The 14,691-nt window shown below is 31.8% G+C and overlaps 1 protein-coding gene across 1 annotated transcript; it reads right to left on the reverse strand.

Annotated features, from left to right (window-relative positions):
* Positions 1-2,897: 2,897 nt before the first annotated feature.
* On the reverse strand, positions 2,898-3,972 carry LOC108487217 (glutathione S-transferase U25-like). Its single transcript, XM_017791507.2, has 2 exons — positions 3,544-3,972; positions 2,898-3,449 (listed from the first exon to the last, which is right to left on the reverse strand). Exons 1-2 carry the CDS (start codon positions 3,859-3,861, stop codon positions 3,105-3,107), a joined length of 663 nt encoding a protein of 220 aa, XP_017646996.1. The 5' UTR covers positions 3,862-3,972; the 3' UTR covers positions 2,898-3,104.
* Positions 3,973-14,691: the final 10,719 nt, after the last annotated feature.

Raw genomic sequence — 14,691 nt, forward strand, 5'->3', positions numbered from 1 at the left:
TTTATTATTGCTTAGCTCTACTGTTTCCGTTCTACTATGAATCAACACTGATTTGTCATTGCTGATGTCGAATTGGTCGACCAGTAACCTCACTCCCTCCATCTCAAGATTCTCCAATTGTTGTCTAACCATACTTGCATTAGAAAGATTTTGGGCTTCAACACAGTACAACCACCAATTACAACTTAGTCAATCATAAAATTATTACATCCTTGAAATCCTACAATTTTGATGCTCGGTAAGAAACCATTGCCTTCAAAGGCCTTCATTCAAAAGCTGAAAAAACCCTTCGCTTAAAAGGTTAAATGATCTTCAAATACGCCAACAAATAAGATCTCCTAGAGTAGCTATCTTTTATGAAAGATGAACATCTTTTATATAGTGATCCATGATCAACTCATCTATCATCAAAGATCAAAAATTATTCTCCTAAGTTTAAGAATAATGTTGCCGAAAGCTTATCCCTTAGATCACGACAACAACCCTTTACAGAACTCAATCTTTATCCTTAAAAGGGGAAATAATAAATCCTACTAACTAAATGATTTATTATAGTCTAGATTCCAAATGCAAAAAGAATACCAATATTATTGCAACTAAATCTCATAAGAAAAGATAAGTACAAGTTAAAAGAATACCAAATTAAATTGCGACCTAAGTAATGTTTCTCAAAGTATTTTAACACCGTGCCGCTTGCAATGTTGTAACAATAGCTCAAGTAACTAGTATTTAAGACCATATCTCTATGAGCTGTATGTAGTGGGGTATCATCACCCAAATGTTAGAAAGTCATTATAATTCTAAATGACATAATGATATATATCTTCAACTTTATAAAAAAATTTATTTGTCATTCATTTAATTTTTTGTCTCTTTTAACCCTTAAACTTGTGTTTTTTGTCAATTTAACTCAAAACAGATGAAAAAAATTAATAGCCGCTAACTTCGTTGACATGACATCAATGTGGCCATTTATGTGATGCCACATCAACAATTAATTATTTTTTAATTCAAAAATATAAAAATTATTAAAATTATTTTAAAATTTTTGTAAAAATACAAAAAATTATATATTTTTAAATATTTTAAAATATAAAATTCTATTTTAAATTATTTTTCATCTTTTTCAAGATTTATGTTCTTCAAATATTAAATGAAAATAATACTCATTTTAAAATATATAAGTTATAATTTTTTTCCTTCTTTCTTTTTCTTTCTAGTTTCCTTTCTTTATTTCCTTTATTTTCTTTTTTTCCCATCTTTATCCTTTTTTCTTTTCTTTTCTTTTCTTTTTTCTTCTCTTCTCTTCTACTAACCCTAGCCATCGCCCATCAAAGTCGTTGTTGATGCCATTCGACCTCCCCTAATTGGGAGCCCTTAAAGTGACATTCTTTGTCCTCCATTCATCTTTCTCAATTTAGATTTTCTCAAACTCAAACTAGAAGTTTCGAAAAATCCAACAAAAATTCAAATAAAAAACCTTGACCTGTCGTCGTCTACCGTTAGATTGATCTCATTTTCTAGTATGATGTTCTTCACCATCCAAGGAAGCTTTGTGCGGTTGGGATCTTCAAATGGATATCTTAAATTAGGAGTGAGAAAAATCCGATTCGATTTGAAAAACTTGACAAAAAATCAAATTTTAAATTAAATAATTCGAGTTATTTGAGTTAATCAAGTTGTTCGTATAAACTCAAATAAAAATCAAGTTTTTTGGTTTAACTTGAATATGAATTACACAATTCAAGTTATCCAAAAATTCGAATAAAAAAAGGCAAAACAACGTCGTTTTGATAAATATTTACGTTTTCTAAATTTAAAACCCATTAAGTTAAAAGGTAAAATCATTATATTGTTTATATAGTTAAATAATCTTGTACTTCGTCTGCTAGTTAAATAACCAGTTCATATAGACGCAACATTGAGTATAAATAACATGATTCATTAACTTGACTCGAAATTTTTTGACTCAATTATATTTGATTAGAAAAAATTTCAAATTAAATTCGGTTACTAAAATAGGATTAGTCAACTCGACTAACTCGAATTTTTTTACTCGATTCGACTCGACTCGATCAAATACTCACCCCTATCTCAAACCCCTTGGACCCCTCAAATCCAAACAGGTCTCTACTTTCAAATTATATATAACAATATTAATTATTTGAACTAATTAATAACATTATAAAAATATATAAACCAAAATTATATTAAGAATTAAAGTATAAGAATAAAATCTCAATTTTAAACCTATTAAAAAGACCAAAACTTAAAATTAACCAGTTTTATAAAATGTAAAAAAATTAACATGATGAGTATGTGCCATATGTCAGCATGAAGAAAATCTTTTGAACCTTACTTTAATATATAGGTATGGATTATTAGTGACTTTGTCCTTTCACCAATATACCTCGTACACCATAAACATGGTGGTTTTACTAATGAAGTCATCCATCACGAACATGAATGGTTAAATTCTAGTCCATACACTTTAATTTAGTCATTTTTAATCATTGTATAGATTTTAAAATTTTAGTTTTTACCAAATAATAATTATTAAAGTTATTTTATTATTTTTAAATTTTAATATGACAAACATATTATCACATATATAATGAAATATTAGCTGCTATTTCTACATATTATTTAAAGACGGTCGTTTACGTCAATATTAAAATTTTAAATTTTAAAAATATAAAGACTAATAAATAATCTAATTGGATAACATGAATTAAATATATGACTTTAGGCACAATACAAAATTAATAGTAAAATTTAATCAAATGAATTTAACTGTTACCATGAGGACTGAAATTTCAAATTTAAAAAAATATAAACACTAAAATTGATGAAATTAAAATATAAAAACTAAATTCATGAAAGAAATTAGAGTAGAATTTGACCAAGAATTGGTCGTATATATTCCGTTTTATTTGCTTTAATTATTGAAGAGAACTGTAAAAACAAGATAAAACCATCAGGCATTTCCAATTATTAAGAAAAAGAAAAAAAGAAAATACATCAGTTTATCATTGCTCTGTTTCCCCCTTCAATTATGACTGCATCCTGCTGGCAGTGGAGGGAACAAAAGGGAGCGGGGTCTCTTAGTCGATGCCTAGCATTTTCCTAAACATCAAGACGAACTCATACACTTTCTCAGGGGGTGGAACTACTTTGGCGACGCTCTCTCTTTGCAAACACCTCTTCATCCAATTCGACAACTTGGGGCACTCGGCCTCCACCGTTAACCCGCCGATCTTCTCAACGGCAAAGAACCAGCTCGTTAGAGGGATTAATATGATGTCAACGAACCCAAATGTGGTGCCAATGAAGTAATCTTTGTCCCCTAAGGCTTCTTCTAACTGCTTCAATATCTCTATGAACTCCTTTTTAGCTTCCACTGGTACCTCTCCCTTGCTTCTCCATATATTACCGCATGCATCAAATACCTGACCCAACTCGCAATATGTTGTTATCAAGGATGGACCATAAATTAGTTAACCCAACAAATTAAAAGAATTAGTCATATATATATGTAAGTACCTTTTTGTCAATGAAATCAGCCCAAAAGCGTGCCTGAGCTCGGCCATATGAACATGGCGGGAGCAGTGGAAGGGAAGACCAGGTTTCATCGATGTAGTTAACGATGATGGTGGACTCGCACAAGGGTTTTCCATCGTGGAGGAACACCGGGACTTTCTTGTAAATGGGGTTTGAGCTGAGCAACAACTCGCTTTTGCCGCCAAATAAGTCCTCGGCTTGAGCTTCATATTCAAGGCCTTTCTCGTTCAAAGCAATCTTAACCCTCATGCAAAAGGGACTAACCCAACAGTCAAGAATAACAAGCTTTGCCTTTGACATCTTAATTAAGGAAGCTAAGTGATCTTCTCTCAATATTTTCTATTTGATTTGAAGTGGAGAAATCGGTGGGAATGTTGAAAATTTATAGACCAAGTTTTGTAGTGTGACGAGGTTATCGAAGTTTGGATCTTGCAAGCAGTTGGTTTATATACATAGTGATAATCAGTATGCGTATATTATTATGTGCTCATAAGCTTTGTCCTTGACACGCGACATTAATTGGAAGGTAGTAATAATAGATACCCGTTGTCCACAGCAAAAATGCTAATTAATTCCCGTTTGGTTTGCTAAAATGAAATAAGGTTTTAATGAAAATAAAATAGGATTAAAATGAAATTAAATAGACTAACAGTTATTTGGTTAGATGTAATAAAATGAAATGTATATTGTAATAATATTCATGCATTTAATTGAGATGAATGAATATATAATAGCAAAAAAATTACTCAAATGATAAATGTCTTTTAATATTTTAATATATTTCTTAAACTAATTTAATATTAAAGAATAATATTTTCATCAAAATAATAATAATTTAATATAAAATATTTAAATAATATTTTATATTAAATTATATCAAAAGATTGTTTTAGTTTTATATTAAATTATATTAAAATATTTTATTTTTATATTTTTAAAATGTGGAAATAATATTTTTATTAAATTATATTAAAAGAATTTTTAGTTTCTCCATCTTCATCTTCGTTGGTCCACTGTCTCTCCTCAAATTTATCTTTATCTTCCTCTCCAACTTTTTTTCAGAATCCAACGTACCACTGTCGTTGTTGCTGCCTTCCGCCACCGTTAGCCACCAAAATGAATTTATCCAAACTTTAAGTTGAATGTCATTTTCGTATTGATACCAAAAAATGTATCGATAATATTTTGCAGGTATTGATGCTTTTTGCAAAGTATCGATAAAAACATGTTTGCTCAAATTCCTTCGAAGTCTTAAGTTATTTTGGTATCAATACTGAAAAAGGTACCAATGATTTTTCTTAAGGTATCTATACTTTTTACAAACTATCAATAAAAATGTGTTTGATCAAATTCCTTTGAAGTCAGAATGGCATTTTGGTATCGATGCTTTTATAAGTATCAATACTTTTTGTTAGGGAGCAGTTTTTCACTTGAGTTAAACGTTTTCCACTTGAGTCAAAAAAAATTCACTCGATTTAAAACCATTTTCACTTGGGTCAAAAAATTTTCACCTGATTTAAAATTGTTTCACTCTATTTAAAAAATTTTCACTTGATTTAAAACTATTTAACTCAATTTAAAACGATTTTCACTTGAGTCAAAAAAATTTCACTCGATTTAAAAGTTTTTCACTTGATTTAAAACTATTTCACTCGAATTAAAAAATTTTCCCTTGATTTAAAACTGTGTCACTTGATTTAAAATGTTTTTCACTTGATTTAAAATGGTTTTACTCGATTTAAAATTTTTTCACTTGATTCAAAATTGTTGAAGGATTTATTAAATTGTCCCAAAATATTTCTAAGTGTTCAAAGTATTCTCTAAATTATTTGGAGACTTTAAAATAGGTTTTTACTTTGAATTTCATCAATTCTTTGTTTAAAAACCATATTTATTCAAAAATATTTTATTTGTTATATCAAAATAAATTATCAAATAAAGCTTAGTACAACAATAACCTAGATCTACAAAGCTTTAGTATCAAAATTTCTCCCATTTTTTGTTTATTTTGTTTACTATTATAGTTAAAGTTGTTGGATAAAACACATTAGTGAACAAATATAAATATAAATAAACAAATATTTATATAAAATAAAATGAATTAAATAATTTATATTTAAAATATCGATATGAAAACCAATAAATAAGATAACGAATACTAGAAATCGAAAAGAAAAATCGAGTTTTACTAGATGTTAAGACCTGTTTTACACAGTTTCCTTAAGACAGATTCGGTCGCTCCTACGATACTTGGAGAAACGTTGGTCCACTGTCTCCCAAGATACAACAACACAATGATCGAAGTAGTAGCACCTCTGCAGGGATCAACGAACAAACCTTACCTTCTTCTATCACCAAAACGTTGAAAAATAGGGAGAGGAAAAAGAGAAGAATTTCAGAGAGCAAAATAAACTCGGTGTGAGAGAGTGTGTGTAAAAAATTCTGAAGAATTCTCAGGCTTTTATAGGCATTCAATATGGAGGAATTTTAAAAATATACATGAATAAATATGCAAAATATGCATTAAGGAGCAATTAAATCAATTTGATAAAAATCAAATCAAATTTATTGGAATCAAATAAAATCATGATATTTGTCTTTTTAAATCACATTTTGTATATTTGCTAAGAAAAATAAATTTCGTGTTGGATTAAAATATTTACAAGCACATTTTGGGCCCGACCGATTCGAACATTTCGTGTTGCCCATGTCGTGCGGGTGCGCCCCAACCTCAATGGGTTTGGATCTACACTCTCTGCAAGTGAGGTGGGGTTCCAATCTTAGTCATTCAATCACCCTTCAAGTGGATTCTCATATATATACACATCTCACACTTGGTATTTAACCAATGTGGGATCTAAGCTTTCTTTTTTTCAACAAATATTCACAAGTAGCTTACTTGGAGCATCAATTTCTCATTCATCACTCAACCATTTTGAGCATATGATATATCGTTGTAAAGGTCTCATAGAGTAGAATATAAAACCATAATTTTATGATTCAACTCTCCACCTTTACCAATTGAGAATATGCCTCAAAGTTTCCAAAAATTATAATTTTTCCAACAATCACCCACATGAATGAAAATTTATAATTTTAACAAAAAAAACATTGACTCGATGTGGTGATAGAATCTATGATTGATAGTTGCATAGGATAGGTAGGCATCCACCCTTGAACATTCCATTGTGAAAGTATATTTACTTTACTAGCTAACCAGTAGATGTGATGTCCTTGAACTATTCTGTCGTTTGTGTAAACGATGATATACCTCACACAACTACCTCCCTGGCAAGGTTTTAGTTCTCATGGGTATGTTCATATAGCCGTGAACATCTCCTGGTCCTGCAAAAGTTTAAGAGAACTATGCCCCAATAGTCTCCTCGAAGCGGCCCTACTTCACTCTCACATAGGTGACTTATGTTGCTCTACTCACCGAAACACACAATGGTCATTAAAAGCATTGCTTAACCTATCCCATTTTTAGTCATTGTTTACATCATAGGAACGGACTTGGGATAAGAACCCCCACAGTGGCCTTATAAGGTCTATGCAATTAGGTTGTCCCTTTGAACCTAGATTTTGGGATCTCTAGTCAACTAGGTAGGGTTTTCCTTTACATAGCACCTTTTATTTTCATGAGCTTTAATCTTATTCCTTCGATGTTTTATCAACATGATCTCGATTTAAGATTTTAGTTAGTGTATCCACAATGTTATCTTTTGATTTTACTAAATCAATAGAGATAACTCCATTTAAGATTAGTTGTCTAACAGTATTGTGTCGACGATGCATATGTCTCGACTTACCATTATATATTACATTAGCAAGACACCCCCACACTTTCAAGTGGTTGTGGATGGTTTTCTACCTTTCCATAACTTATATGGTGTCTTGTCTCTTTTCTTGTACAAGGCACCTTATTTAAAAAATTATTAGTTGATAAAAAAGCTTCCCCCCATATTTATGTGATAATCTAAAGCTTCCTAGCAACACATTCATCTTTTCATTTAAGTCTGATTTTTCCGCTCGACTACTCCATTTGATTGAGGAGAGTACGATGGCGTCACTTAATTAATAATACCATGTTTTACATAGTATTTCATCAAATGGTTCAACATATTCACCCCCACGATCACTTCTCACCATCTTAATCTTTTTATTAAATTTTTTTTCAACTTCCTGCTTATAGAGAATAAATTTCTCTATAGCTTCGTATTTACTTTTAAGCAAATATATGTAGCAATATTTTGTGCTATCATCAATGAAGGTAATAAAAAATTTATTCTCTCCTCTTGTTTGAATAATCTTTAAGTCACAAACATCGTTATGTATTAGATCAAGTGGTTTTGTGCTTCTTTCAACAGTTTGAAATGAAAATTTTGTTAATTTTTCCTCAACACAAGTTTCGCATTTATGTTTAAAATTAATATGAAATGAAGGAATGTGCTCTAAATTAATTAATTTACGTAAAGTAACATCATGTCCAAGCCTACCATACCATAAATTAAGTGACTCAAGCATATAAATAGAAGAAAAAGTAACATTCTTATTTATAGTTTTTGCTTTTCTAGAGATTGCATTACATATCCCCTTCTCACAAACATTCCCCCTTTAAAAGAAACATTCTTATTCATAGTTCTTATGTATGTTAGGCACATAAGTCCATATCGGACAATTCCTTAAAAATTTCTTCCACAGCATTATCCTCGTTAGCTCTAACTTTCTTTGGAATCCTAAAGTTTAATGACTTGTGCCCCATCTTATTGCAATTGAATCATTTTCCTTGAAATTTTTTCTTCTTGAAAACACCACCTTTTGGTCCTAGTTTAGACCCATTTTGAGGTTGTTTTCCCTTCTTGAAGTCCTTCTTGACTTCTACAACATTTTCCCTAACATCATTGACATTTGATGCTTTGTTAAGCCTTTTTTCCGTACCTCTATTGTCTTCTTCAATCCAAAGTCTGACAATTAAATCTTCCACTGACATTTCCTTTCTTTTGTACTTTAGGTAATTCTTGAAGTCATTCCAAGCAAGAGGCAACTTCTCAGTAATTGTTGCCACTTGAAAGGATTCACTTATCACCATCCCTTCAACAAGAATTCCGTGAGTGATCAATTGAAGCTCCTGCACTTGATTCACAACAAGTTTAGAATCAATCATTACAAAATTTAAGAATTTAGCAACTAAAAACTTTTTAGCTCTAGTATCTTCGGTTTTGTATTTATGGTCTAATGATGTCCATAATTCATTAGTTGTTTTCTTGACACTATACCCTTCGTACAGTGCATCCAACAATCCATTCAAGATGTAATTTCAGCACAGGAAATCAGAATGTTTTCAAGCTTCAACAGTAGTGAAAGCAGTAACTTCATTTACCTCGCCTTTTTAACAGTAGACCCATCTTTCAAAAATTTGGCCAAGTTCAACATGGTCCAATAAAATAGCATTTTTTATTGCCAAGTCTTGAAATTTTGTCCTGAGAATTTTGCAGGTTTCTCGTTGTGGCTTACAGCAGCTGCCACTGGCAACACTGAGTTTTGAATCGAAGATTACGTTTGAACCAAAGCTTCAAATTGCGAATTGATTGAATTGGTAGGAGTTTTCATTTTCTGTTAATAAACAAAACTAGAATTAGAAATATTATCAACTTTTGTTAAATGGCAGGAATCTGATAAAAATCCGAAACAAAAATTTATACGGTCTAATAAAAAATACAATAAAATAATGCACCAAGTAGATAACCCTAAAAAAGAGGTGGTACATGTGGCACGCTTAAATACCAAGTCTTTTAAAGAACCAATCCTAGACATGCATTCTCGTATTGTATTTTTTATTCACCGTTGATAAATTTCCTTTTTTTTGATGTCACAATTTTGAAGTTACAATTTAAGCTTTCACAATTTAAAGCCACAATTAAGGCCACCATAAACAGAAAATTTCCCTTTGATTTTTTAAACGGCAGGATTAAAATTCTGATATAAAATCAAAATCAAGTCTGTTGAACAGCAGGATTAATTCCCGAAACAAAATTATTTAATTAAATCTTGTTTGGAAACAAAATCGAAATAAATATGTTAAACGGCGGGAATAAATCCCGAAATAGATTATTCAATTTAATTCTAATTTGGAAACAAAATTAAAATCGAATAAAATCTGTTCAACGACGGGAATAAATCCCAAAATAGATTTTATTTAATTTTAATTTCTTATTTCTCATCAAAATAAAAAATGAAATAAAATCTGTTGAACGGTGAGAATAAATCCCAAAACAGATTTTATTTAATTTTAATACTCGTTTGGAAACAAAATAAAAAATGGAATAAAATGAATTTATTTAATTTTAATACTCGTTTGGAAACAAAGTCAAATATTAAATAAAATCTATTAAATGGCGGGAATAAATCTCGAAACAGATTTTATTTAATTTTAATAATTGTTTGGAAACAAAATAAAAAAATAGAATAAAATTTGTTGAACGGCGGGAATAAATCCCGAAACAGATTTATTCAATTTTTATTTTTATTTAAAATTTTTTTTCTTTTGCCTTGGTGTCTCGTTTGTCTCGGATTAGAGAATTGCAAAATAATAAAATCTTTCTTAAGATTGTTAGACAAAACTCGTTAGCGAACAAATATAAATATAAATAAACAAATGTTTATATAAAATAAAAATGAATTAAATAATTTATATTTAAAATATCGGATACGAAAAACCAATAAATAAGATAACGAAAACCATAAATCGAAAAGAAAAATCGAGTTTTACTAGCTGTTAAGGCCTATTTTACATAGTTTCTTTAAGATAAATTCGACCGCTCCTACTATACTTGGAGAAATGTTGGTGGACTATCTCTCAAGATACAACAACACGATGATCGAAGCAGTAGCACCTCTGTAGGGATCAACGAACAAACCTTACCTTCTTATCACCAAAACGTTGGAAAATATGGAGAGGAAAAAGAGAAGAATTTTTGAGAGCAAAATAAACTCGGTGTGAGAGTGAGTGTGTGTGTGTGTGTGTAAAAATTTCTGAAAAATTCTTAGGCTTTTATAAGCATTCAATATGGAGGAATTTTGAAAATATCCATGAATAGATATACAAAATCTACATTAAGGAATAATTAAATCAATTTGATTAAAATCAAATCAAATTTATTGGAATAAAATAAAATCAGGATATATGTCCCTTTTAAATCAGATTTTGTATATTTGCTGAGAAAAATAAATTTGAAGTTGGGCTAAAATATTCGCAGGCCCAAAAAGGGTCAAACATTTAGTGTCGCCCACATCATGTGGGTGCGCCTTAACCCTGATGGGTTTGGATCTGTACTCCCCCTACACACGAAGTAAGGTTCGAAGTTTAGTCATTCAATTACCATTCAAGTGGGTTCTCATATATATACACATCTCACACTTGATATTTAACCAATGTGGGATCTATGCTTTTCTTTTTCTCAACAAATATTCACAAATAGCTTACTTTAAGCATCAAATTTTCACTCATCATTCAACCATTTTGAGCATATGATATATCGTTGTGAAGGTCTCATGGAGTAGAATATAAAACCATAATTTTATGATTCAACTCTCCACCTTTACCAATTGAGAATATGCCTCAATGTTTCCAAAAATTACAATTTTTCCAACAAAAGAGTGCTACTGTCAAAATAAAAATAATGTTAAAAGAAGTAGCACCAACATAATCCAACTATCATCTCAGCATCTAAGTAACATATCAAACAAACCATGGTCAGCTTTCAAGAGTCCAATTACAATAGAAAACTTATTTACACATATACAAAAGTGACATTATTAGTATGACATACTTCAATGTCATTATATCATCCTGCAATTACATACAAAAACTTATATTACTCCACCACCGCACTCATTTAAACATACAAAAGTGACAACCTACAATTACATACAAAAAATTATATTAGTTCACCACCACATGTAACACCCCTAACTCGTGACCGACGCCGGTGTCGGACACGAGGGGTTAACGGCCAAACCCTCTCAAGATACCAACCAATTTGACATTACCAGTCAGGCTGGAAAACTGCATCACCGTCGCCTTAAAAATCATATCTCGAGTTTCAAAACTCGGAAACTGATTTCGTAAATTTTCCCTGAATTTAGACTCATATACCCATCCATGGATTTATTTTTAGAATTTTTGGTTGGGCCAATTGGTACAGTTTATTAGTTAAAGTCACCCATGTTACAGGGACCGACTGCTCTGACCTTCACGCGTTACAACTTGAATATCTCCCTGTACAGGGCTTTAATACTGGTGCCGTTTGTTTCTAATGAAACTAGACTCAAAATGGAATCTCTACATATAAGGCATGACTCCTAATTCTTTCTGGATAATTTATGGTAAATTTTCAAAGTCACGACAGGGGACCCAGAAACCGTTCTGGCCCTGTCTCACGAGAACCTTAATATTTCTCAGTATACCGCTCATATGGTCGTTTCGTTTCGTCCATATAAAAATAGATTCATCAAGGTTCAGTTCCATAATTTACTCACTATTTAATTCTACTTCTACTATTTTTAGTGATTTTTCAATCTCATCTCACTGCTGCTGTCCGCAACAGTTACTGCAGTAGACTATGCCAATTTCATGAATTTTTCCTTGGCCTTAATCATCCATCATACATGACACAAATTATGGCCACCTTATCAAGATTTGAGTTTCTAAGACTCGTGGCTATAGGTTCTAGCATCCCACTTGACGACCACATAGGCCATTTTCACATGGCTTAAAGTTTACAACCCACAATTCGACAAAATATAATAGCCTATACATGCCAAATGTTCTTCAACAACAAAAACAATACCACAAGATTTCAGCCGGTGTGATGACTTCAACGACAGTCCCGATCACGCAAACAATACGAGTCCGAGAGACCTAAAATGGGTGACAAGAAAAACACCGAATGAGTTTACAACTCAGTAAGTCATAAGCATTCATCAATCCACTGATAAAGTTACTACAACATGAAACAATAAACGAGGCTAGGTACTCATCCATGTCGAATCTACACCATAATTCCTCGGACCTTTCGGTCCAATCTCATACCAAGTCATACATCCACATTTCATATTCTACACAACAAGATATTTGAGGCATTTTCACACACTAACTCATTTCCACCACAATCATACAATTTCAATCATCACATAGATTTAAGGCTTACCAAATTCAACCCCGAGCATGAACATATTTTCTATTCACAAGAGCTCGAGGTACTTACCCGATCCGCTGTCCGGGATTAGCTCGATAATGTCGCACACTCAGTGCCAATTGTAATGCAAGAACATATAGTGAATCCGCACACTTAGTGCTATATGTATTCAACTCGCACACTTAGTGCTATATAATCAAACTCGCACACTTAGTGCTGTACAATTTTTAAACCCGCACACTTAGTGCCAATCTTGTCCCCGTGTCCATTTATACCCGCACACTTAGTGCCGAGACCAATACCTTATGTATTTTGCTGCCTTTATACATTCAACAATGGCATCATTCCATACACATACATTTCCATTTACACACCAACTCATTTAAACACATTTGCATATATATATTGATCATTTAAATCAACACCAAATATACGCTTAATGACTTACCTTGTGTTGGGTAAAACAGTCCAAGTCGGCTACTCGATGACCTTCGTCTTTCCCTTGCTTGATTCTCCTTCTTTAACTCCTTGAGCTTAATCAATAAATCAACTAGTTTAACCCTCTTGCTAAACATTCATAATTCAATTACACATGCATATGTATGTTTGTATATTCGCAACCATCCTCACTTATTACCCATTTGGTCAACAATCTAAGCCAAGATAAGGCTTCAATATGGTTGCCTCTAACCGAATACATGCACACCAATCTACTTCCTTTGGCGAATATGCATGTCTATGTGGAGGCTAATTTTACACTTAATACTACACAAAAAAAACAGCATACATTTTCCTAATTAACGATTACATATTGTAGTTCTATACACATCTCTCATTTATTTCATAACCGAACAACATCACAAGCAAATAGACACCTTAAAATAGTATACATGTCATACCAATTCATCATGTGCAAACATATATTCATGTAGGTGCAATGGCCAATTCTCAAGTGGCTTATATCCAAATATACACACATATCTAAAGCTTAAATCTTACTTACCATGCAACATGCATGAATCATACTTATGGATACAACATGGCGAATACCACAACACCATACCGCTTTCAATTTGGTCATGGTTAAACAAAGAACTTAGTATCTCATTCAAAAATGCTAAAAGAAAATCTAAGAATCCTCAATCCACCATCACATGAATCATTATCAAGCTTGATATTTAGCATGCAATGGCATTAACACCATATTCACTTTGGCGAATTTCATTCCCATGACATAACAAAGATTTGAACCATGGGCTAACAAGAACATCAAGCTAGCAACTAAAATATACATGAATCTCATGGCAAAACATCAAACTTACCTTAATCTAGGTACAAGTATGGCCAAACCTCCTCCTAAACCTCTTCCAAACCAACATGAAACAAGAATTCCTTCCTTCTTCCTTAGAATTTTCAGCCCAAAGGAAATGAAAATGATGAACAAAAATTCTTCTTTCTTTCTCCACACTCACGGCAACAAGGGGCATCCAAGCTCATCTTTCTCTTTTTTTTTTTTTCATTTTTTTTATGCTTATTTTTATTATAATACTTCCTACATAACTCACTAGCCAAACATGTTGGAAACATGTTTTCCCTTGCCCATCATGCCCACCTTGGCCGGCCACTATAGTCAAATTTGGGGGAATTTGACATGCAAGGACAACATTTCCTAGTGTGCATCAATAGACCACTTCCACATTTGCCTATCTCAATTCTAAATTTTCTCACACAAGTCCTTTCTAGTGAAATTCACCTTTATAACACTAAATCAATCATCATAAAATGTCATACATGAGCACACACATATAATAGGCATCAAAATAAATTTTTAATTATTTTTATGCCTCGGTTTTGTGGTCCCGAAACCACATTCCGACTAGGGTCAATTTTGGGTGTTACAACTCTCCCCACTTAAGAAATTTTCGTCCCGAAA

Source organism: Gossypium arboreum, chromosome 7 (assembly GCF_025698485.1).
Source record: "Gossypium arboreum isolate Shixiya-1 chromosome 7, ASM2569848v2, whole genome shotgun sequence".
NCBI lineage: Eukaryota > Viridiplantae > Streptophyta > Magnoliopsida > Malvales > Malvaceae > Gossypium > Gossypium arboreum.

Bases quoted from the DNA above. Each gene is read 5' to 3' on its own strand.
- LOC108487217 (XM_017791507.2), bottom strand. From the start codon at position 3,861: ATGTCAAAGGCAAAGCTTGTTATTCTTGACTGTTGGGTTAGTCCCTTT. The intron at 3,450-3,543 runs GTACTTACATAT...GAGTTGGGTCAG, and splicing joins CTGATTTCATTGACAAAAAG to GTATTTGATGCATGCGGTAA.